The 26,283-nt window shown below is 38.3% G+C and overlaps 3 protein-coding genes across 3 annotated transcripts; all 3 read right to left on the bottom strand.

Moving 5' to 3' along the window:
• Window positions 1-116: 116 nt before the first annotated feature.
• On the bottom strand, window positions 117-3,648 carry LOC103946109 (ribonuclease H2 subunit A). The gene is made up of 8 exons (XM_018647186.2): window positions 3,426-3,648; window positions 3,275-3,346; window positions 2,587-2,710; window positions 2,414-2,501; window positions 1,607-1,744; window positions 1,426-1,513; window positions 1,217-1,337; window positions 117-560 (listed from the first exon to the last, which is right to left on the bottom strand). The coding sequence occupies exons 1-8, from the start codon at window positions 3,514-3,516 to the stop codon at window positions 383-385; spliced, it is 900 nt and encodes a 299-aa protein (XP_018502702.2). The 5' UTR covers window positions 3,517-3,648; the 3' UTR covers window positions 117-382.
• A 1,719-nt stretch (window positions 3,649-5,367) lies between these two features.
• Window positions 5,368-17,563, bottom strand: LOC125471812 (F-box protein CPR1-like). Its single transcript, XM_048572598.1, has 2 exons — window positions 17,504-17,563; window positions 5,368-6,933 (listed from the first exon to the last, which is right to left on the bottom strand). Exon 2 carries the CDS (start codon window positions 6,813-6,815, stop codon window positions 5,679-5,681), a length of 1,137 nt encoding a protein of 378 aa, XP_048428555.1. The 5' UTR covers window positions 6,816-6,933; window positions 17,504-17,563; the 3' UTR covers window positions 5,368-5,678.
• Window positions 15,909-17,613, bottom strand: LOC108865298 (F-box protein CPR1-like). Its single transcript, XM_009356738.2, has one exon. It carries the CDS (start codon window positions 17,362-17,364, stop codon window positions 16,228-16,230), a length of 1,137 nt encoding a protein of 378 aa, XP_009355013.2. The 5' UTR covers window positions 17,365-17,613; the 3' UTR covers window positions 15,909-16,227.
• Between the last annotated feature and the right edge of the window lie 8,670 nt (window positions 17,614-26,283).

Genomic DNA, 26,283 nt, shown 5'->3' with positions numbered 1-26,283 from the left:
TATTACTCGAAATGCTTCTTTCAATAGTACATTTTACACAAGTATGCTAGGTGATGGCGGCTTCCAAATGGTCTTCAAAGTGTACGGAACTAAATAATTCTTAGCAAATGCACCACTGCAAGTTAATTCCAAAACTGCCATACAATGGACTCAATACAGATATTTTGTTAAAAACAAAAACTTCATCATACTACTCAGTCAAATTCTTGTCACCATTCACTCAAAATAAATAAATAATCTCTTCATTCAGTTAAAAATTTCATTTGCATTTCTTACCATGATAACAGCGATGAAGGTTTGGACGATTTTCTGACTTGAATCAAGGAAGACAAATAAGTGGAGGGAAGCAAGAACACAAATAGTAAAGCGTCAAACCTTTCACTTAGAATTGAGTAACTTGCTCAAGTTTACGTGCAAGAAAAAATTTGCAGCGCCCTTTACCACTTGATTCAATTTCTTCGATCTTTCTCTTGGATGTTGTAACACCAAAACTACTTAGTTTCATTTGCCGCTTGCCATTAGCAGTGCTAGAACCATCTTCATCCATTTCATCGGATTCCCTATGAAAAAAATATTCAAAATTTCAAAATCCAATCTAAATTAGCATGCACAAGAACTTCACCAGACAATTTGTATCTACAAGGATTGCTAGTTTTATTTAGATGTCCAGGATTGGGAAATGGGTTGTTCACAAATCAAATAGAAAGTCATAAGTGCATTTATACGTGCTTGATTAAAAGTTCACTGTACAATAACCAAGTGATACAGGCACGAACAAATCAATTATAAAGTTTACATGTTTCTCTTTTAATATCAATTATAGCAGCCAGTTCGACTCCAAGACCATTTAGATTTGAAAATCACTCAAACCCAACAATGTACAAGTGAACCAGCAAGTTTACATGTTTATTGATGCATAATTGATTCGGTTACAGTTTCAAGAAACTTCATTTATTCCTAATGTAAAGCAAATTTTTGTCGTCTTCTTTAATTTTTACCAACATGTCCACCAAAAAATCCGAAATTCTAGTTTCGACCTATACAGATTTTATACCATAGATATGTTCAGAGCTTGGTTTCACTGGAATATGACCGATGTCAACTCCATACTTATACAACTGACATTTTAAAAGTCTATAAATGAGCAGGTACATTCACATAAATGAACTATTACATATTGGGAAAGAATTTGTCGAAAACATGCAGGGGAACTGACCATAAAACTTCCGCAATGTCTTTGAAATAAGGAGTGCATGTACCCCAGCTGAAACGAACCAATGATGGGAATCCAAAAACGAAGTGCTTGTGATGTTCCAACCATGCCTTTGTATTCGGATCTGTAAAAATGAAACCAGATTCCTCATAGTATAGTAATTAAATGATGTTTACAAAGAGACTAAAATAAATAAAGCATAAACGTCTCACCTCCAGGATATCCAGAACCAAAGTCTTTATGCAAGTCTTCAGCTGTTTCCTCGAGCACCCACTCACGCAACGCTCTGTCTCTTGTAACCTGAACAATTGAATGAAAATTAAAATTAATACCTCCGCCAGAGACTTTCAGCAGAGTTACCCAAGGTGAGTTACCCAAGGTAAAGGTAATTACTTTTGCAACTATGCTCGCTCCACTGACAACAGGATAAAGGCTATCAGCCTTCTTCGCAACCACAAACTTGACAGATGGGAATCTATCAGACAGTTTAGCTCTATACTTCTCAGCATCACCCACTGTATCCACATAAACCTGAAACATATATTCTTAAATTTTTCAACCACTTTTCTAGGTTTCTAACTTTTCAAGAATAATCTAACAACACTAGCTTTGAATTCCCAAAGGACTACTCCGTCAAGCCTCTTGATTTCCAAGGAACTACTTGACTGAGAGGAAGTTTTGGATAAACCCTTCAGAAGCTTGCAATAAAGAATTGAAGTAAAAATAGAAGAAGAAATAGAAGACAAAAGTTTAGATAAGATTGGGGAAAATTGAATGGTTAAATAAGGATTGTAACTTTTATACAAGGATGCACAAGGAAAACTTACCAATAAAAAAGCCTTCACCTTGTTCATTGTCTCATTCTAATTACTAATCTGCGTACTTCTTGTTTATGTTGTTTTGTATAATATTCACCATATATATTTACTTTTAGATTAACCTAATGAAAGATCCTATTACGGATTCTGTCAAATAGTATAAAAGTTTACCGTCAGCAGATAATCCAGGAGCTTACAACAGAAAACTATATCTCACAACATTTTTGTGTTTCAGAGTCAAGAATATGCAGTCTTCTTTTTTTGTTCATCAATAATGTGTCGTAAAATCAATTCAAAAGTATTTGGGATCTGAGACTGGTATGCATATACATAAAAACACTTGTATATCACCAGTAATCTCTTTAAGCTACAACGAGTTTACCTCGGTTAGAAGCACTCCCATGTTTAGGACCTTTGTGACAAGACCCATGGCGGAGTCATGTGATATTTCATTAAGGTTTATCTTACTTCTGTCTCAAAACAAACCAAAGAAGTCAGATAAGAAAACACTGGCCTGTGATTGACATAGGAAAAAGAATCCATGTCAGTACTAACTTCTTTAGCATTTTGGCCGAAAGTTCCCTCGGATCTATGACATCAACAGCCCACCCAATGGATTCATCAGCCTTTAAATTCTCAAACAATTCCTCCCTCTTCTCTTCCTTCAATGTCTTTGAATCTGCAGGAAGCAAAACGGGACTAAAAAACACAGGGAGGGATATGACTTCTGATGCAATATTCGAACACAATGAGCTTAGAATTTCCAGGGAAAGTGATATTCACTCCAAAATACCTAATTAGGGTAAACATGGTTGAAAACACCAAGTAGAACTGTGTAGATGAAAAGGTCATCTCACCAATTAATTGATCCTAGGGCATCCCAACTGCATTTTGCTCTATATCTTAGACTAGGGTCCGGCGTGAACGTAAGTCAACCAAGTTCAAGTTGACTTCAACTAATATCCATAAATCGACAAGAATCTCATGAGTTCATAAGCAATGAAGTAGAACCACCTTGATTTCTTTGCTTGCTTTGTGTGGAAGTCTATAAGCTAAACGGTTAACATATAGCAATGTTTGTTTTCTGAAAGGACTAACAATTTATATCAATTAAACAAAAATAACAAAAATAAACATATCCCAAGCTGGGAAAAATTAAATTTAAAAAAAAAAAAAAAAAAAAAAAACCAGAAACAGATTAAATCTAAATTAAAAAAGTAAGAAAAGGAGGAAGAGGCTAAACCTGCGAAGTTCAAAGAGGAGAGAGTATTCTGATACGAGCGAGCACAGTACAAGCAACCGTACACCATTGGACCTGTTGACATTGTTTTTAGTGGAGGAAATTTATCAATGAAATATGTATAGAAGAAAGTGGAAGAAAGTAGAGTAGAGACCTAAAACCGGGCCACGGCCAGCTTCATCGATGCCCATGATGCAAGGCTCTGACGCCCATTCGGGGATTGCAGCTTCACGCTCCGATCCCATCTTCTTCTTCTTCTTCTTTCCCTTCCCTGTCTCAAAAATCAGATTATACTTCTTGGGTTGGAAAACCAGACGTTTTCCACTAAATACACAATAAGCCTACCAAAAATTTGGGAAGTTAGTGTTGAACGATAGAGTCCAACATCAGAGAAAGGTTGTCCTAACTTTTACTTTGTACTTGAAACTTGAAATCAACGTGAGTTTGTCTACCGTCAATTATTTTAGTTCATCATTAAAAAAATACTATTAAATAAGTATAAAATGATAAAAGTACCCTTAATTTTTTTTCAAATCATTTTGGCTCATTATTTATTAAATTGAGGGTATTTTGTTTAGTATTTAACAGAATTTTTCATCGATCAAAATAGTTGATAATGGACAAACTCAGATATCAATTTCAAATATCAAAAATCAAACTAAGGAGTTATGCTAATTTCATAGACGATTTTGGCTAAAAAAGCCAATAATATATACTATATGTCAACTTCTAATATTATTAGGGTCTTTTTGTGATAAATCCAAACACTTATTAACAATAAGTGATTAAATTGAGACAATTTATGACATATTGTTGGTGGACCATACTGGGCTTAAATAAATCAAAAAACAACTTTAACTAGATGTACACTTGCAAGTGCACAAGAATGTCGTAGTAAAGTGATTTACCAATCCAAGTGTTGTTCCCACGGAGATAGGATAGGGTTTGGGCAAACGAAAATAAACAAAAACTAGATTTGATCGCATTTAGTAATACAATTCAATTAGCTTCTTGCTATTAAGTGTGATCAATTACATTATTGCTTCATAGAGTAATGATTTACCTAGTTCGCTTGTTTTCTCGAACGTAAAGAATACTACATGTTAAAGGCTTAATCAAGATAGATTGCATATTTTTTTAAAGGTACGATATTCATTAATAAGAAATGGGTATGTACATCAATGAGAATAGGGTGCTAACAAAGGGTCTTGATAAAAACCTTGTCGGGATTTTCAATCCGATCGAAGGAAAAAAGAGTGTCCCGCACCAACATAATTAATTAGGAAATGATAATTTTTGAAAAAAACTATAGTTTAACGTGCCTTACAAGGACTTAGGTGTGGAAACGATCGTCTAAACAATCAAAAAGTCAATTGAATGCATATCTAACCTTGTGAACGTAACCTAACTTAAGGTGAACCACATACACTTGTCTCTACTTCTCTACCCTTATCTTTTTACATCTCATCTCTACTTAACGTCCAAAGCACCCTCGCGAAGGTCACTTCACCACTCCTTTTGTTGACTCAAGGTCCACCCAATTTTGTGCATCCGTAGTACTAATGTTTAGTAGTATTCCTCTCACTTTTGAAAGATCTTAGATCCGACTCTTGTGGTATCTCATCTATTCTTATTCGCATACCATGTGAGTAAACTTGACATTAATTGCTCTAAACTGTCTACTTGCATACTTCTCATTGATTGAGACCCGAAAAACTCGAGCCCATCTATAGCGTTTGCCGAGTCGTATCTTTTGGCTCGAGTGTTATATTTGTTCGTTTCGAGGAGTGTTGAGATGGGCTTGAGTTGTTAAGGGGTCTCGAACACTGAAAACAAGGCAAAGGTTTGAACATCTTTCTCATCCGATCCCAGAAGGAGAAACTGCTGTGGCATACTTGAAAGCAAAGGTGCGCAGCAGCAACAAAAGTTTTCCCACACACGTCCTTGGATGTCTACCCCAACGTTTTACAGACGTACCTCTAGTCATTTCCCACAACACATTTGCAATCATGAATGAATCCAGCTTATATGGCAATTACTTGTTATGACAGGGTACTCGCTGCTGCTTCCCAGATCGACATCAAGAACAAAGACCGTGAGGAACATTGTCTATTAGATGCATGAAATTGTAGCACGTCATCCATTATTCATACACCATAAGACCAAATAGACATAAAACAAAGACTTACAACTACTAAAACGAAAACATGGAATTATAACGTTATGACTGGAGCACAAGTTTGCAAACTAACAAACTAACACACACTGTTAGCATAATGAGAAAAGGATTCATTACAAAGATCAATAAGCCTAGAATATGGGAAGGAGCGCACAAGTTCACAGATTTGGACTACCAGATCGATAAATTCACTGCTTGAAATGTCCACTTAATATAGATAGAAGGGACTTACTGCTGCCTTCCAACAGTCATATGATCGCCGTCAAGAAGAGAAAGGCTCCCCACACAAATGGTTCCATCGAAGCGAGTTGCCAGACCACAAATTCGAACTTGTTTGGCTCTCTTTTTCTTTAAATCACACCAAAAAAAGGTAGTCCGCTCTATATTCACAAGAACAACCATTTCACCCTTCTTTGAGAACACCAAAGGTTTGAAATATCTGTTGGCATAAGCCATACCTCCATTCTCAAAAGTATAAAGCAAGGTCCAAGATTTTGTAACTCCGTATTCCTTCATAATCCAAATATCACATTTTGGCCAAAACTCATGAACACAAATACATAGAGAGCCTCCCAAGACCTCCAAACTCATCATAAAATTGTCATCCTCATCCCCCACCGGGGTGCCAAACTCCATATACTTCTCACTGGCAAGATCAAGGGCTACAATTTTGCATCGATTTTTATATGAATCTGATTTCCGCATCAAACAACTCATAGCACCGTTCAAAAACACCACATCGCCCGTCTGCACATAGAAACCATCGCAAGGCAATTTTGGGATCCTTTTCCATGAGTTGAATTTTAGGCTATAAAGACTGACTTGAGAACTCATGGTAGCATCATCCCTCCGATTGAAGTTCAAAATTGCCAAAATTTTATAATCGTGATTAGCTGAATCGTACCCGAATCCATATTCAGGGACCCCGTATGAGGATGCCTGCTGCTCAATCTCAAAGGTTGGGAGAGGAATCTTCTTGAACTTTTGAATTGACGGGTTCCACAAAGCAAGATTCTTACGCATTCCGTTGTGAACGCAAACCACACCGTTAACTGAGCAGCCCAATATCTCAGTATAGTCGTCAGGGCATTTCAACGGCTGCTCAATCTTGACGACTGGCCCGAACGTTTCACTGTCGTCGAAAGCCGATGAAAAGAAATCTGATGGGCGAGAGCCATCTTCCGACTCGAGTAAAATGGTGCGAAAAGAATTGGTTTGGATGGAGCGTTGAAGATGAGCTTCGATGAAGCGGTGGTGACGGATGAGGGCATTCCAAGCTTTGGAAACGCAGAGGAATCGAATCAAATCCTTGGGCGGAAGGCGTGATAGGATGTCGAACAGTATCTCCGGTGGGAAGTCTGACATTAACTTCTGAGGTGATTTGTGCGGTTTCGGTTCAAGATTTGTCTTCTGTGTTCCGCCAGAAGTTGAAACTTTAAAAATGGAGCAACAATTGGAAGAAATCAGATATGGAATTTGGATTCAGGGTTAGCTCCTCAGAGGTGAACTCTGCTTTGGGAGTGAAAGCTTTCGGAAATGCTTTACCCCAGCCACGCGCAATATTTTAAGGCTAAATTGGTATTTTACTATCAAATATGTCCGTGCTCCACTGGAAGTTTGAAACCGTTTAAGATGATACTATTATTTATGGGAAATGTTATTGGCATTTCAAAAATCTCATTCTACATTCCTCACAACTGTATTTTTCTTTTCAAATATAGAAAGTTAGGAGTGTAGAATAAAATTTTTGAAGTTCTAATAACAATTCCCTTGTTTATTAGCTTTTTTTCTCTTTGAAATTTTGACTCTGGACACTTGAATTTCGAATGGGTTTTTTCTATTTGGGTTTTGTATTGTGTTTCTTTGTTTGATTATACTTTGGGTTATTGATTTTGCTTTTTCCAATCTCTAAAGTCTATATGGTAGTGATGGTTTGTGACTCCGAAGCTTTCATTCCAGGTATCTCTGTCATATTATAATAAAATCAACAACAACAAAAACAGAAAATAAAAGAAAAGAATACACTCCATCAAACAAAAAATGAAAGACTTCAACGACCCAAAATGGTACATTTCTATGTCCCAACTAAATATTGTATCAGAATGGTGGAAAACAAACACTAAATTTCAAGGCTTCAACTAATACAAATTAGAAACACTTCAATTCACTTGTTTTCATTATTCAATTTATATCCTAGAATAATTACTAATAATTCAAATATTAAACGTTCCGCAACCAAAAGCATTAAACATCTCAAAAGTTATAGAAACGCTGATTTCACTAACAAACACAACAAACCCAGAACACCAAATTCAGTATATCTGCTGCTCTCGCACTTTATGAGCATCCAAACAAAACCCAGAATACCAAATTCAAAACCCCAAAAATTAGAAAAAGGGCCCCAAAAAAGCCTAGTATATCCTCCACCACAAAATCTTAAAGGGGCTTTTTGACGTTCGAAGCACTCGAAGAAGATGAAAAAGCCTCTTTGCTTTTTTTTTTTTTTTTTTTTTTTTTTTCCTTCTTCTTTGATTTTTGATTGTTGGTTGAAGCTACACCGGCTTTCGCTTTCAGCTCAGGCCCTCCATGGGTTCATCAACATTTTCCGATTCATCCTACTACAACCACCCAAGACCCCACAAAAAATAGAAAATTAGAAAACACAGACTGACAACTGTAGTTTTATACACAAACTCTTCAAGAGCTCACTTGAAAAGAAGAAAACCGCTTGTCATGCTCTAATTAATTCTTACTCTCCCATTTCCAATTCAATTGGGTTTTATCTAAGGTTTCGAGTTGAAGTGTTTGCTCTAAAGTGTAAAGGCTTACGCTAAAAATAAAAAAAAAAATTACAGAATCCAATCAACAAATTTTCACCTTTCAAAATGAGATTTGTTTCATTTTCTTAAATCCAAAAAAGCAAAAATTAAAATAAATTAAAAAAGTGAACCTGGCAGTCATCTTTGGATCTGCTGCCATCGTTGAAGAGGGATTGATTTTAGCTTTTACATTGAGCTACTGGCTTTCTTCATCCTCTTGATTCAGATTCTATCACGTGCTAGTCTTCTTCTTCTTGTTCCTTCATAACTTTCATAATTCTCAATTTTTTCTAATCAAATCAGCTTCAGCCTTCAGTGATTCACCTTCCAACAAATAAAACCCAAATTGTCTTCCAAACCTTGCATATCCAAAGGAATATCCCTAGAAGGTAAGTTTCTTTTCCACATAAATTTTTGAAATCTAATGTTGGAGCAATACTAATCCAATTAGACAGTGTTAATCGGAACAATTAACTTTTCTCAAGAAGAATTGAAATCAAGTGCTTTCTAGAAAAATGTAGCTTTTCGAAAATGAGATAAGATTTAGTGATCGGCAATCAAATCGTTCGAGAATAAAGTAATGAACTTTTGCTAAATGATTTTTAAAGGAGTTGGAGTAAATCTTTGTTGGCTAGATGATTGACCAGAATGGATTTCCCCTGTTCCAACTTAAGATGTATACTTCAATGAAAATATAAAAGGCATTTGCAATAGGGGTGGGCAAACGGGCCCTGGGCCCGCGAGTAGGGATGTGTATTAGCAGTTCGGGGCAGGTACAGGGTAGGTCCTAATAAGAGAAACGAGAAAGGACGGGGTGGGCCTTTGAAATTTTAGGTTCAGGCCGGTTCCAAAAGTATAGAAAAACAGGTACCTGGACCAGCCTGTTTGCAAAAATACCCCCGTGTTGGGTACTGTTACTGTCTCCCAGGCCCACTTCTTTTTGTTCCTCCCCGTGGGCCGTGACATTTCTCACTATCCAGAACACTCCACACACACACACACCCCACTTCCTTGTGTTTCCCCCTCCCCCAATCTCTTGAACCTTCTCCCTCATTCCTCTGCTTTGTTTCTTCTCCCCCCATATCTGCAACTCTCCTTCCCGAAGCACAGACACACCAAACCCACACCCACACCCCACCGAGAAATGATATGATGTCGTCGTCCTCCTCCCCCACCAGCTCCTCCGTCTCCTCCTCCAATCTTAACACCGAGGTAACTCATTTCCCTCATTTCTTCCAATTTCATCAATTTCTTAATTTTGATTTACAAAATTTGTGAAAAGTTGCGAAATTTTCGATCGCAGGTCTGGCTTCTGGCATTCCTTGTCCGGGATGAAGATGGTCTTGGTTGGTGGGTACGGGGGCTCGAAGGACAGCTTGGGGTTCAACCGAAGCTCCCCGTTTGAGTCGTCCAGTTGCAGTGGGGAGTGGTGAAGAGAACTGAGAAGGCGCACAACGTGATCAACTTAAGCTTTCTCTCTTCGGCGAGGAAGTTAGGTCTGTGCAACCTGTGCTCCAGCGGCGCTTTCTTCGTTTTTCTTTTGTTGCAAGATGCTCAGATGGGGTTTCATTAGAACAACTGGTTTCTGTAGTGGAATATGACCCATGCATTTTTATTATTTCAGATATTTAGATTTGTAAGATCTCATCGCTGTTGTGTATGGATACTCATAAATATGTTGATATGCTATATGATGCGTGAATGATTGCTTTGATTTTGTCTGTTTCTTTATCATATTTGCAATGCTATTCTGATACATCTTCTCACAGTTATTGTTTGTTTATTATTTTGCAGAAAATCGAGCAAGAGAAGTTGGAAAAGATACTAAAAATTAGAAGGAATAAAAAAAAAATAATAATAATAAAATAGGGTACCCGTTGGACCTGTAGGAACCGGCCCGTTTTATACGGGCCGGGTTAGTTCCAATTCTTAGTTTGAAAATTGTAAAATCCGCCCTGGCCTGGCCCGTTGTATTTTCAAGCAGGTCCGGTCCGATCCCTTCAATTTTGGGCCTGGATCAGCCCGTGCCAACCCTTAATTTGCAATGTAATAGCCCTTGAACTGAAGTTAAAAATTAAGATTTAGAGAAGGAAAGGGACCCATTACTCTAAAGCAGAAAAAGTACGTAAAAAGATTGTGTTGTTCTTTGCTTTACTATACTCTTGCAATGGATTTTTTTTTTTTCAAACTAAAGCCAGTTTAATATTCATTTATTGGGACAGTGAATTGAAAATTCTTAAGCAAAATAGTTGAATAATCCTTTGCTTAGACTTTTAATTATGGTGGATTCATTAAGCATAATTCTCTTGCAACTGCAGCTAATTTAGTTAGTTTTTGTGAACAGGTAACAAACCAAAACTGAAAAAGAGATGAGTACAATATGTACATACCACAATCGGAATGATTCCAATCCAGAAATAAAGATTAGACCTTGTCACAGTTCGCAAAAAATAGTCATATTTTAAAGTTTTCAAAACCGATAATAGTATTATGAATTTATGATCTTCCAAAGAGTCTTAGAGTCATGAAATACGCGAGCTACAAATATTACTGAAGGTGACTACAAATAAATCCTCTTGAGTTCTATGTGTACGGTTCACATTAAACAACATGAAAACAACAAATCCCCAGAGTGTGCCACTGCAAGATATTTAAGAAAATGCATTTAACTATTCATTCTCAATGAAATTCAACTAATTTACCACTCGATCATAATAGGGGAAAACAATTAAACCGTAAAATTAAAAACAATTAAACCTAGCAAAATTTCTGTAATTCAATAAACACAGAAAACAGTTGACAACAAAGATTTAGAGTTAATTTATACCATGGAGTGCCAACTGATGGACATAAACAGGATGCATAGCGAAATTTGAAAACAACAAAATATTCAAAAAAAAAGGGAACAAAGGTGGATCATTTAAGAATCTTCTTTCTTTAATCATATTGTATTGCATTATTTCAAAAACTAAGTATCTAATTTCACCAAAAAAAAAAGTCCTTTGATGACCCAAGAGGGAGACGGAGAAAAACCCATCTCTCGAACACCCTTTCAGCTTAAGCAGTTTCGCTGCGAAAATCATAAAATCACACACAATTTCAACATAAACTTGAAATTAAGGAAGTGACTTAACACTATAACGATTCGAAAGCATTGGAATTTAAATCACAATTCTTACAAATTCAGCTAGATTATGACTATAATTCGTCAGTAGCTCGGCCCCCTCTTGGTTATACATGAATGTCATCTTTCGGAGGCCATGGCTGCAACAAAATAACAATACAACTTTCGTTTCTCACTACCAACTGTGATGCAGATGGACTTCTGTGTAGATGCTAGCTCGCGGTCGGGGAATGATTCCTCCAGTTAGAAACTCAACCAAACATAGAGATCCACAACCTTTAATTTTGGCACAAACCCAAAGTTGACTAGAATGCGTTCTAGTACCAGGAGGTAAATTTGGGTCCTTGACAACCTAAAAAGGATAACCATGGAAATTCTTCCCACTTCCAAACAGGAATAAAAAGAAATTGAGACAAGCCCGACGACTTCCATCTCACCGCTTCCACTTACTTGTAAAACATACATTCACTCACATCTTTAGCAATATCCCATTCATACAATACCAGTAATAAAGTGGACGAAAACAGTGGTGCAATTTTGTACTTCCAGCGTACATGGCATACGCTGAAATGTGAGCCTCGTCAAGAATTTTCCTTTTTTTTTTTTTAGCTTTCTTACCCTTAGGCAAGAAAATTTTGTTTCTTATCAACAGAGTTTCAACTCCTCGGACATTCAAATGTCGTCTTGTATTGACCCATCTCGGATTTTATGAATCTGAAGGGTAATTTTGTAATTTCATTGTGGTTGGAAGATATTTTGTAATGGTTGCTTTTTGGATCTTGTTTGGTGTGCCATATGGGGCCCACTTTCCTTTTTTGGTCCCCTGGCCACTCTTTCTTCTTCTCTCTTTCCTTTTTCCCACATACAACTCTCACATTTATCTCTTTCTCTACACTCTCAGCTCTCTCTCAAACCACCATCTCGAGGGTTTTTCACATAAACAAACAACACAATAACGACAACAACATCCCCAACATCACCCTGGTGAACTCAAAATCGAAGGAAAAGCTTCCAAACCATTCCAAACTCGCTGCATAGTACCTTCACCGTTCACCGAGTTTTCCAACGAGTTTTCATGTCCTTTAGCAAAGGTAAGCCTCGAACCTCATCCAAAAGTTGTAGATCGTGTCTTGGTGTAGGTTTGGAAGTAGTTTGGAGAAGTTTTGGTGATGTTTGGATGTAGGAATCTCACGGGGAAAGCTTCCCCAGTTTTCTGGTTCGAGGCGTTTTTCGACCAAACCAAGACGAGTTAGTTGTCGTGGAAGGTATCATTCTCTTCATCTCGTTGAGTTGAATCACTTGATTTGGTAGAGTATTGAGGAAGTTATGAGCATTTGAAGGTTTTCCCAAAAACCGACCGACCTACGGCCTGAAATCGGGTCGACCCGACTCAATACCCTTAAACCAGAATCCAAATTCCAATTGAGTAACCCGGCCCAAACCCAAACCTTCGGCCCACTAAAACCAGCCCAAAAACCTCATGCCCAAACCCAGAAACAAGCCCAGACCTAAAACCTAGATCCGACCTGATCTAATCGGATCCCAATTTCCAACCAAAGTATGGGTCAGCACGTAGGAGCATGTGGCCACCTGTCTTGGGCGGTGCGTGGAGCATACACGCATCTACCTGAGGTATTGTGCTTAGCTGCCGTCCACGGTGGTGGCGGCGATTTTTCTGGCCAACTTTCCGACGACTTAACTCAATGCAGGGTGGCGTGTGGAGGTACCCAAGGTCCCCCTTAGGTTTTTCAACGTCTTGAATCCGTTTATGACACCTTTTTTTCCAAATTCAATCGTTATAGTATAGTTTTATTAGTTGGTCCCTTTATGTGCTTTAGTGCGTTTGTTAGTAGCGTTTCCGTCTTCTCTTGCTTGCACTGCTCTTCGACAACAGAGTAAGGTGAGTGGACCTTTTCCAAAATGCATTATATTATTACTAGAAATGCATACATGAAAAACATGATTTTATGACTACGTTTTATGAAACGTTTATGATTAAATTGGCTTTAGGCTTTATGAAATATCATGCTTCACTGGATTTACTTCTAGTAAGATATTCATATGATAAAGCATGATAATTCATGAATCGTAAATCCGATTACTTCATAAAAGTTTCATAAAACGTAGTCATTAAATCATGTTTTTCATGCATGCATTTCTAGTAATTTATTCATGCATTTTGGAAGAGGTCTACTCACAGATACTTTGTCGTCGAAGAGCCATGTAACTAGAGAAGATAAAAATGCCACTAACAACGCACCTAAGCACATAAACGGACCAATTAATAAAACTCTACTAAAACGATTGAATTTGGGAAAAAGGACGTCATAAACGGATTTAGGACATCGACAAACCTAAAGGGGAACCTCAAGTACCCTCATGTGCCGTCATGGGGTGGTAGCCCGGAAGGCCACACGCCAAGTTGGTTCGCTAGAAAGTTGGCCAAAAAAGTCGCCAGTGTTGTCGTGGGCTATGGTGGCAATGGTGGCGGTGGAGCACAGTACCTCCAACGGAAGCGCATGTGCTCCACGTGCCGACAATGGCAGGCACTCACGCGCAGGCCCACTCGCATATCCACGAGTTGACTTGGAAACTAAGAACCGGTCGGGTTAGGTTGGATCTTGGTTTTGGGTTTTTTGGGTTGTACTGGTTATTGGTTGGGCCTGGTTTGTTGGGTTGGGTTAGGTAGTTGGGTTTAGGTCAGGTTACTCAGTTAGGTTTGGGCCGGATTATTGGTTAACGGGTCGGATCGACCCGGTTTCAGGCAGTGGGTCGGCAAGAATCTAGGCAGAGCTTTGTTCGAGCTCATTTCTTCACCATTTTTTACGTTCTAGCCATGGAAATGAAACTTAGAATGAGAAGAAGAGGTTCGTACCAATTTGGAGCCGTGTCTTGGCCAAAAAATGGCCTAGAAGTCTCGGGTTCTCACCGAAGAACTGGGAGTGTCTTCTCGAGGTGTTTTCTCTAACTAACAAGTGAAAACAACTTAAAACCTACTTTAATCTAATCCTAAAACACAACCCAAAAGGTTCTAGGGCTTACCTACATCAAGGGTTCGTCGGAGAAGGAAATACATAGTGGCGCAGCCACGGTGCAACGAGATACGGAGAGGTTAAGGGTGTCCTTTTTTCATTCCAAGTTTTCTGGAACTTGCAGGGGAAAGGGTGATGGTGGTGAGTTGTGTATGTTGAGTTCAGAGAGAGAGTAGAGGTGAGAGGGAGAGAACGAGAAGAGAAAAGTGAAGAGAAAAGAAAGAGATCCCAGAGAAAGTTACGGGAAGGGGAAGAGAGGAAGAGGGAGTGGGCCGGGGACCAAAGTGTAAGGATGACCCCACATTGCACACTAAACAAGACCCAAAGCAACCATTTACAAAATCTCTCCTAACCAAAGTGAAATTACAAAATTGCCCTTTCATTTCGTACAAATCCGGGATGGGTCGTTACAACTTTAACTAGATGTAAACTTGCAATTGCATAAGAATGTCGTAGCTAAGTGATTTACAAGTCCAAGTGTTGTTCCCACCAAGATAGGGTTTGGACAAACGAAAATAAACAAAAACTAGATTTGATCATCATAGGGCTTTGCATTTAGTAATATTTGGGGATGATTTTGAAGCTAAACTATCAATACAATTCAATTAGCTTTTTGTTATTTAAGTGTGATAAATTACATTGTTGTTTCACAAAGTAATGATTTTCCTGGTTCGCTTGTTTTCTGGAACATAAAGAATCCTATGTGTTAAAGGCTTAATCAGGATAGATTGTATGTTAAGGTAGACAATTTTGGAGAAAAATTATAGTTTAACGTGCCTTACAAGGACTTAGGTGTGGAAATTATCATCTAAACGATCAAAAGAATCAATTGAATGCATCTCTAACCTTGTGGACGTAGTCTAACTTAGGATGAACCACGTACACTCGTCTCGACCAAAGCACACTCGCAAAGGTCATTTCGCCACTCTTTTTGTTAACTCAACGTCCACCAGATTTTGTGCATCAAAAGTATTAATATTTAGTAGTATTCCTCTCACTTGAAGATCTTAAGTCCGACTCTCGTGGTATCTCATTCATTCTTATTTGCATACCATGTGATTAAGTAAACTTGACATTAATTGCTCTAAACTGTCTACTTCTCATTGATTGAGATCCGAAGCGAAAAACTCCAGCCCATCTATAGTGTTTGCCGAGTAAGGTTATCTTTCTCACCCGCACATTTATTTTCACTTTACCTACGAAATTCCATTCACATTTAAAAAAAAAAATGAATAAAAAATCAGTATCCAAATCAGTGGCACCCAGATTCCAGAAAATCAAAAGCAAAAGTGAGCAGCAAACAAAGGGTATACACACACGTCCTTGGTTGTCTACCCTGCCGGGTTACTATTACTATTTCCGATTACCCAAGTCATAAAGGGAACGTTTTACAATCATGAATGAATCCAGCTTATATGGACATTACTTGTTATGACAGGGAACTCGCTGCTGCTTCCCAGATCGACATCAAGAACAAAGACCGTGAGGAACATTGTCTATTAGATGCATGAAATTGTAGCACTTCAACCATTATTCATACACCATAACACCAAATAGACATAAAACAAAGACTTAGAACTACCAAAACGAAAACATCACATCACAAGTTTACAAACTAACAAACTAACACACACGGTTACCATAATAAGAAAAGGATTCATTACAAAGATCAATAAGCCGAGAATAAGGGAAGGAGCGCACAAGTTCACAGATTTGGATCATCTTTTCTTTTGTTATTGCTTGGACTACCAGATCGATAAATTCACCGCTTGAAATGTCCACTTATCATAGATACAAGGGACTTACTGCTGCCTTCCAATGGTCATCTGATCGCCGTCAAGAAGAGAAAGGCTGCCCGCACAAATGGTTCCATCGAAGGAAGTTGGCAGACCACAAATTCGAACTTGTTTGGCTCTCTTTTTCTTTAAATCACACCGAAAAACAACGGTGGTCCGCTCTACATACACAAGAACAACCATTTCACCGTTCTTTGAGAACACCAAAGGTTTGCCAAATCCGACATGAGGCATACCTCCTTTCTCAAAAGAATAAAGCAAGGTCCAAGATTTTGTAACTCCGTATTCCTTCATAATCCAAATATCAGAATTTGCAAAATAATGATGAACACAAATACATAGAGAGCCTCCTAAGACCTTCAAACTCATCATTAAATTGTCATCCTCATCCACCACCGGGGTGCCAAACTCCATATACTTCTCACTGGCAAGATCAAGGGCTACAATTTTGCATCGATATTTCTCTGAATCTGATTCCCGCATCAAACAACTCATAGCACCGTCCAAAAACACCACATCCCAACTCTGCACATAGAAACCATCGCAAGGCAATTTTGGGATCCTTTTCCATGAGTTGAACTTTAGGCTATAAAGACTGACTTGAGAACTCATGGTAGCATCATCCGTCCAATCAAAATTCACAATTGCCAAAATTTTATAATCGTGATTAGCTGAATCGTACCCGAATCCATATTCAGGGACCCCGTATAAGGATGCCTGCAGCTCAATCTCAAAGGTTGGGAGAGGAATCTTCTTGAACTTTTGAATTGACGGGTTCCACAAAGCAAGATTCTTACGCATTCCGTTGTGAACGCAAACCACACCATTAATTGAGCAGCCCAATATCTCAGTATAGTCGTCAGGGCATTTCAACGGCAGCTCAATTTCGACGACTGGCCCGAACGTTTCACTGTCGTCGAAAGCCGATGAAAAGAAATTTGATGGGCGGTAGTCATCTTTCGACTCGAGTAAAATGGTGCGAAAAGAATTGGTTTGGATGGAGCGTTGAAGATGAGCTTCGATGAAGCGGTGGTGGCGGATGAGGGCATTCCAAGCTTTGGAAACGCAGAGGAACCGAATCAAATCCTTGGGCGGAAGGCGTGATAGGATGTCGAACAGTATCTCCGGTGGGAAGTCTGACATTGACTTCTGGGATTAGGGCTCAAACTTCTCAGGTGATTTGTGCGGTTTGGGTTCAAGATTTGTCTTCTGTGTTCCGCCAGAAGTTGAAGCTTTAAAAATGAAGCAACGATTGAAAGAAATCAGATGTGGAATTTGGGTTGAGGATGGAGGAACAGCAATGTGAAGAAATCAGATATGGAATTTGGATTCAGGGTAGCTCCTCCGAGGTCAACTCTGCTTTGGGAGTAAAAGCTTTTGGAGATGGCTTTACCCCAGCCACGCGCTAGATTTTGAGGCTATATTAGTATTTTGGGTAAATTACACTTTACCACATTAGATTTGGGATCAATTTTAATTCCTTACAAAATCTTTAAAATATTTTAACTTCATATCTCAAGTACCATTTTATTTCAATATACTACATCTGTTACATTTTCCATCCATTAATCCGTTAAGAGTTGACATGGTTGCCACATTTGTGCTACATGGCAAAAAAAAACTGAATCTTCAAAAAAATAAAAAATAATAAAAAAACAAAAAAAAAACCAAGAAACCCAGAATCCCATCCCTTCCCCCGCAACCCCCCCCTAACGCATCTCCTCCACTTTCTTCACCTCCCTCGACCCCAAAACCCAGCCCATTTGAGCTACTCCACATCATCTCTTCCCTTCTCTCTCTAGCTTTTCAATTCCAGAAAATCCATTCCAGAAATCAAAGGGCAATGGAATCAAAAACAAAACCCACAAAAGTGCAAGAAACCTAGAAGAAAGAATGGCCCTTGCAGGACTTCGAGATCGGAAAACCCACTCCACTCTCTTCTTCTTCCGCTTCTTCTTCCCTCTCAACCCACCTGACGATGCCGCGAAGAGGCCCGTCTTGAATTTGACTTTCCACGACAAAGTCGACAGCGAGGAAGAAGGTTTTGTTGATGGGGATCCAGGTCGAAGATCCAAAATGTGGCGGCGGCAAGGCGGTGGGTTTGCGGGGATGGAGACGTCAGTGGGCGAGGATGGAAGAGTAAGGGGTTGGTGGGTTGGAGAAGAAGGAGAGAGATGGGTGAGGTGGGGGTTAGGTTCTGCATTTTCCGTTTGGTTTTTTTTTTTTTTTTTTAAGAAGATTTAGGTTTTTTTAAAAAAACAATTAAAAAATTATTATTTTTTGCCATGTGGCACAGCCACGTCAGCTCTTAACGGATCAATGGATGGAAAATGTAACAGATGTATTATATTGAAATAAAATAGTACTTGAGGTATGAAATTGAAATGTTTTAAAGATGTTGTAAAGAATTGAAATTGACCTCAAACCTGAGGTGGTAAAGTGTAATTTAGCTTAGTATTTTATGTCCACCTTTGTTATAATTATAGGTTGCAACGAATTCATAAGTTGGGGTATGGTATTGTAATGTTTAAAACATGAGGTATGAGATTGTGTTGTGACTTATAATTGAGGTAGTTTTGTGTAATTTATTCTTATAATTATAATAAAATTGAAAGGATAGCTATAATTTTATATAGGGTCTAAGTTTTGATTATTTTTCAAAACTTATGTGTTTGTTGTAGACCTAATTTAGTCTACTGTATTTAGGACTAGAGAGGGAGAGGGCCAGCGGTAAGAAAGAGAAAAGAGAGATTTAATTTTGAGATGTGTGTTGTATCACCCTATTGTGCCTTTATTTATAGTAGTAGGATAAGTTAAATTCTTACCCTAATAGGATTACAACTTTAATAGATAATATAAACTAAAGGGAATATTCCAAGATCTCCCTAGATATATTAGGATTTACACAATCACATTTATAATCTAATAGGACTACAACACTCCCCCTTGAGTGTGTAAATACTCAAACAAAACTTCGCATCAGGTCTTTAGCAGTTGAGGTAGAACGGTTGATGAAGTCGTCGGCACAACAAGCGAATGCGAGTCTCAAATTTAAAGAAAGTATGCTTTGGTAGTAAAACTCACAAAACCTCACTATGGTAAAACCTAAGGCAGGTAAAAACTCAGAGACTAAGGAGAAAAGTGAGAAGTACGCAGTAGGGCTGGGTTCGGTTCTCATCGGTTCGGTTTTTTCTCAAAACCGAAACCGAACCGAAATTTCGGTTCGGTTCGGTTCGGTTCAATTTTATTTCGGTTTTTTTCGGTTCGGTTTTTTTTTCGGTTCGGTTTTTTTCGGTTCGGTTTCGGTTTTTTTTTTTTTTTTTTTTTTTTTTTTTTTGTTTCCTCCAAAATTATGCCTAGACTTCTTATGAAGCCACGGCCAACTCAGTGCCTGGTTTTTCTAAGAACAGATCCCCCAAACAACAAGCTCCATCCAGAGACCTACAGCGTAAGAAAGCAACCTAATTCCAATGTCCTTCTGAAAGAAATTGACATTCACATGCCACAACAATCACATTTCATAAACGTTAAGCGTTCTTGAAATGTAATACACTATATGAAGTAGCACCTGAAGAACAAGGATCTGCTGCTCCGTTGCTTGCTCAACAAAGGCAGGAGCTTCTCTGTGAATGGGCAGAAAGTGATCGGTGCCTGTTGGAGCGTTCATACAGAAATTGTCAGAAAGCTTGAGTGCAATGCATTAGCATATTGCAACAGAACATCCACACCAAAACAATAAGCACATTAAAACACCAAAATGTAAACACTATAATCAACACCAAAACAATAAGCACATTAAAACACCAAAACAGAATGCTAAATGATAAAAGCTAAAATGGATAAATGGATCAATTTATACTTAATTAACAAGCCATTGATCTTAGAATGCAACTATCTAAGAATCTCTCAAGCTCTCAACTCAGTTCTTTCGAACTCAACTCGTGCTCGCACACATACACTAAAGATAATTTGAAACCAAGTTACAAAACAACTGTCCTGTATAATTGTATGCATAACACATTTAGACCAGTCTTTGTGTTTCTAACAGCGAACACTGAAAAATTCAAGGCCATAGGAAATTAACAAGGTTCACAATTTACATGGCTGAAATAAACCAGGGCAGCCTGTGATATAAAAAAAATGCGGGTTTCGAGTTCTCACCTCGGATGATGATTTGAACACATGAACTTTGAAATCATTGACATCTCCAGCCTCCAATGTATCTTCACAACAACAGCAGCAAGAAGTTCATCAACAATCAAAGCACCAATTATGTTTACGGATCACCATGATCAGATAATTTACAAATGGAAAAACCCCAAAACACAAAATTAATACACAGAACAGAAGTTCTCACCTGATTTCTTTTCAGATCGGGGGAAGCCCCTAAAGCAGCAACATGTAGCCGAAGCATCTGCAAGCAGAGTCCTTGAAGGAGATGCAGGACGCCTTGGGACCCAGAATCCGGTTGATGTCGTTGCGGTTGTAGAGCTCGTAGTCGAAGCCCTCCGGGACCTTGATCACCTTCGACGGGTCGCCGTCCTGGACGATGATGAGGTGGTACTGCTGGAAGAAGGGCCTCCACATCTCGAGGAAATCGAGGTTTCGGATGGTGGGGATGACGATGTCGAGCTGCAGCTGCTTCTCACCGACGGAGAGCGAGAGAGAGGGAGGGAGAGAGAGATGGGTTGGAGTCTAGAGAGGAGAGGGAGGGAAGAGAGGCAGGGAAGGGGAATGAAAAATAAGGAGGAGGGTTAGGGTTACAATAAAAAGATTAAAAAATTTAAAATCATCTCACAAAACCTGGAGGCATGAGGATTCGAACCCATGCCTCCATGCTTGTTAAGTTTCACTGAAACCAACTTGGCAACAAGTTCTGTTTTGTTATAATTGTATGACTAAACTATTTATAAATATTCAAAAAAATTATATATATCGGTTCGGTTCGGTTCGGTTCGGTTTCCGAGCCTCAAAAACCGAAACCGAACCGGTCAGATTCGGTTCGGTTCGGTTTGACAATTTCGGTTCGGTTTTTTTTCGGTTCGGTTTTTTTCGGCCTCGGTCCGGTTCGGTTGTCGGTTTTTTTCGGTTTTCGGTTTTTTGAACCCACCCCTAGTACGCAGAATGTCTAAAACAAACGTCAAACGAGACAACAGTAGTGAACTCAACGGAGTATGATCATCCCAGGATTTGTGCCTCATCAAAACCTCGTTAGGTAGCAAAAACCCAGTGGAAAAAAATGCTCCTAATCGTAGGAAAAATAATACATTAAGATCAAGTGAGTATGCTTCTGGATACTCCCCCTGAGTTAGACATAACTGCCAAATAAGAGAACTACAAGCAATTTAACTCAGGTAATTTACACATACTGATTCCTTGAACAAGCTTCTAAAAAGTAGACTTGGTCAATGACTTGGTGAAGAGATTGGCCAGGTTGTCCTAGGAACGAATTTGCTTGACTTCAATGTTCTGATGCTATTGTTGCTAGTGAGAGTAAAAGAACTTCGGGGCTATATGTTTGGTGTTGTCTCCCTTGATATATCCTTTCTTTAACTGCTCAATACATGTTGCATTATCTTCAATGATCGTCGTATGAAGGTCAATGATGGAAGTAAGACCACTAGTGCTTCGAATGTGTTTTATAACTGCTCTCAACCAAAAACACTCACACAATATTTCATGCAAGGCGAGAATCTCAACATGGTTCAAAGAAGTCGCAACTAGCGTTTACTTGGTAGACCTCCAAGATATTGCGATGTCTCCAACGGTAAAGACATAGCCTGTTTGAGAACGTGCCCTATGTGGGTTAAACAGATAACCAGCATCTGCATAACCAATGTGGCTAGAATCAACCCGAGAACCAAGGGGGCGACGACTCCTCTCGAGGATTTGTGGGTGTAGAGCAAGCCCAAATCCATCGTACCTTTGAGACGGAAGGGATCTCGTTCAGCATCTAAAATCTAAATAACCATATGAGTACACGAAGGTTTCACTTTATCCTTATTAAAACGTCGCAACACCTTTTGGGTGTAGTTTAATTGATGTACTAGGATTCCATCCGAACAATGCTTAATCTTCAGGCCAAGACAGTATCTAGTTTTTCCAAGATCATTCATCTCAAATTCTGATTTCAAGTGAACGGCAATTTCCTCAAGCTCTGTAGGAGTTCTGATGAGGTTCATGTCGTCGACATAAACTGGAACTATCACAAATCTGGAATGTGACTTCTTAATGAACACGCATGGCATAGTTTGTTGTTCACATAACCCTGACTTGTCAAATATACACTCAAACGGTTATACCACATCCGCCCAGATTGTTTCAATCCGTAGAGTGATCTCTTCAATATAATCGAGAGGGTCTTCCGTGGTCTAGAACTATTTGAACTAGTTAATGGAAGTCCTTCTAGAACTTTCATGTAGATTTTCATATCTAGATCCCCATAAAGATACGCGGTTACCACGTCCATAAGCTGCATATTCAGTTTTTCGGAAACTACCAAACTGATAAGGTAGCGGAACATTATGACGTCTATTATGGAGGAATACGTCTCCTCGTAATCAATCCCAAGGTGTTAACAGAAACCTTACGCTACGAGTCGTGCTTTGTATCGCACTATTTCATTCTTCTCATTATGCTTCCTCACGAAAACCCACTTGTAGCCCACAAGCTTCACATGTGGTGAAGTAGGAGCTACGGGCTCAAACACCTTGCGTTTTGCAAGCGAATCGAGTTTGACCTGGATTGCTTGTTTGCAGTTTGACCAATCAATTTTACGTTGACATTCATCAACGGAACATGGTTCAATCTCATTCCGATTCCAAACCTCATCCAATACTGTGTAATGGACTGAAATCTCGCGATTCTCAAGAGGCCGATTTGTCTATTCGAAGACATCACTGTAATTTAGAATAACCTCTTGCGTTGGAACAGATGAGTAAGCGGTAGTCGAAATCAGACTAGGGTCACTAGTTTATGCCGTTTTCCTCTTCCAGGGTTGTGAATCCTTTGATCAGGGGGACTACCACGCTTCAGGGTAGGAGCAGATGATTAGCTAACCGCCAGTGTACCAGGCCGCGTGGGAGGTGCGGCCACCCCACCCTCGAGGACAGTCCAGCCTTCTAAGGCGATGTTACGACGTACGCTAAGTACATCCATCCTTGGAGGTGCATTTGCAGCGAGTATATGTAATCTTGTCACCTTTGCTAGATCTGTAAAAGCATTCGGCATGCTTTGAGCAATACTCTGAAGATCTAGAATATGTCGCACTTCATTTTCAGAATGGGCAGTACAGGTCATTGTGCCTTTATTTATAGTAGAACGATAAGTTAAATCCTTACCCTAATAGGATTACAACTCTAATAGGATAATATCTACTAAGGGGAATATTCCAAGATCTCCTTAGATACACTAGGATTTATACAATCACATTCCTAACCTAATAGGACTGCAACAATATTGTTATTATCGGTTGTATTATATTAATTTTCTTCGTCGTCTTGTCCCCTCAAGCTTGTGAAGGGAGAAGGGAAAAGAAGAGGATTAGTATTACTAAGGGTGATTAAGACTTTTTGCATGAATTTTTTGTTAGAATTATAAGAAGTTAGAAAATTTGGCTATAATTCGATCCACACCTCTTAAATTGGCTATTTTTTTTTTTTTCCAGAATTTCTCATTGACAATCTCAATTTATAGATAGGGAAATTTTATTTGAACTCATATAACCTCTTTCTACACCCAGCTTACTCACTACACCTAAATGAGCTTTAACTAAACTATCAATATCTCTTTAAACCTAAATTTATTACCTAAACTATCCTCATAAACCCAATTTAGATATGTTAAATTTATCGCTACACCCATTAAAAAAAAAACTCAAAGCTTACGTTCTCTCCTGATTTGTGGAGGTTTATGTGGTGTCTAAGTGTAAGACTAAATGGTGAAAAAGGTTTGAATTGAAATGCTGAAGGAAACTAAGCTTTGGGTCGCCGATATGGGGATGTAAAGTATATTGAAAGTAATACATATGTTGCTTTGGGAAGCCTAAGTTAGGAGAAGAGGGATAGGAATAATTTGCAAAAGTCACAGAGTGTTGAACTATATTGGAATTGCTACAGTAGGGTCCTAGTGTTAAATCGTCTAGTTGAACTTCAGTCGCTTGAAGTTGATGTTATACAAATATGGCTATGCAAGCCTCCGTAATTTGATATTTTCTTTTACTGAGTACTTTATCTCTGTAAGGAAAGAACTTTTTTTTTTTATGAGAGTGTTTTAGGGTTTTAGTCAGAATATAATGTAAGAGAAAGGCTGCAGAATGATAAGAATTTGATTATTGAGTGTGGATTTATTGATAAATTTTAGTTTTATTTTAATCTTATTTTGTACTTTATGGTAATTATGCAATTGAATAAGAAAGACACTTCACATTTAAAATTTAAGTTGGGTGTAAAACAAGGTTATATAGGTTCAAATAAAATTTTTCTTATAAACATGAACTCAGGTCACTCAACTCAAAGATTAACAAAGCATATTGAAAATATCAACAGATATCAATTGAATACACTAACGTAACTCAATGACTCATTAATAGGGTTGGGTTCGGTTGGCAAACCGTGCCAAATTTCTTGTGCCACTTGCCAACCACATATACATAATTACCAAAAATTAGTTACCATTAGTCAACCATCTTCTTGCGGTTGCCAAAAATCAGTTCAGCCAAAATTATTGGCTAGTTCGGTTGGTAAATGGCACAACTGATGGTTTGCAAATAAGCTACAAAAACAACAGCTCAAGACCATGCACCGACCTGTAAACAACAAACCAGAAAAGAGAAAAAGAAGTTGCTGCTGCAATTTTTCAATTGATGATAAGCCAACATAACCATGACTTAACAAATTAAAATGAAAATCAAGTCAAAACTTAATAAGCCAACAACAATGTCAGCAAACATAATCCAAATAGTTGTAAGTTCACAAACTCAAAAGTCTAACTAATATAATTGTCTAAATTCAATTGTAACAACTAATGCATAAACATAAAACTCAAAACTCAAAAGTATGGTTCTAGTTATAAGATCCCCTAATTATAATCTCAAAACAAATAACTTGTTGTTTTGATAATGCAACATCACTAAGTAGCAGCAACCAATGCATGTGAAATCTTTCATGAATCAATTCTTCGAAGCACTGGGAATTGATGTTCCTGCTTGAGATGTAAAATCATCAACTATTTCAATTCAAATGTGACATTAAAAAAAATATGATTAGAATAAGAAGTAATATAGAATAATAAATTAAAAATATCAATAAACATTGGATTGAAGTACTATGATTAGAAATAGAAAAAATATAGCAATACTTACATTTTTCCAGTTCTTCACATGTCAAGCATGTAAAAAATATCTACAATATCTAAATAGAAAGTATATATATATATATATATAGGTAGGTATGGCATACCGCCGGTACACAGAATCCAATACCAAAGCCATACCATTAGTTGTTCAGTATAATGCCAACCGATTATGAAAAAATACCAAAATTATACCATACCATTATAAACTGACCAGTATAGTTCGGTCGATAAATCGGTTTATGACAAATTTCCCACCCCTACTCATTAAAATGATAATAATATTAGTCAACAGTAATAACTCTTCCCATTTTAAGGTCATTTGTGTTGTTTGGGTTCCGAATCCTGCTTCTCTCTTCTGCAAGAAGGTGAAGCTTAAGAAATTCAGGGGAAGAGGCGAGCTAGTTCCCTAGTGAAAATCAAACACCCTTGTAGAACCCCACCTAACCTTTTCTTTTTCTTTTTTCAAGAAATAGTCTACATTAAGAGGGTAAGGGCTAGCAGTAATTTAATTCAAATTCATATTTGACGAGTGTCGAACCTAAGACTTCTTACTTACAAGTTCAAATTCATATTCAGGGAAGTTGGACATTGACATGGGTTTAATCTCCGAGAAGCAACAATAATCTGAAGAAATCGGATATGGAATTTGGGTTTAGGGTTAGTTTCTCTCTGGTCAAGATTAGAGGACTAGAGGATGAGGAAGGTCAA

This window comes from the organism of the source record quoted next, unplaced genomic scaffold (genome assembly GCF_019419815.1).
Source record: "Pyrus x bretschneideri cultivar Hongxiangsu unplaced genomic scaffold, Pyrus_bretschneideri_v1 Contig62, whole genome shotgun sequence".
In the NCBI taxonomy this organism is placed as follows: domain Eukaryota; kingdom Viridiplantae; phylum Streptophyta; class Magnoliopsida; order Rosales; family Rosaceae; genus Pyrus; species Pyrus x bretschneideri.
The sequence above is the reverse complement of the archived record's forward strand: the minus strand, read 5'-3'. Positions and strand labels throughout refer to the sequence as shown.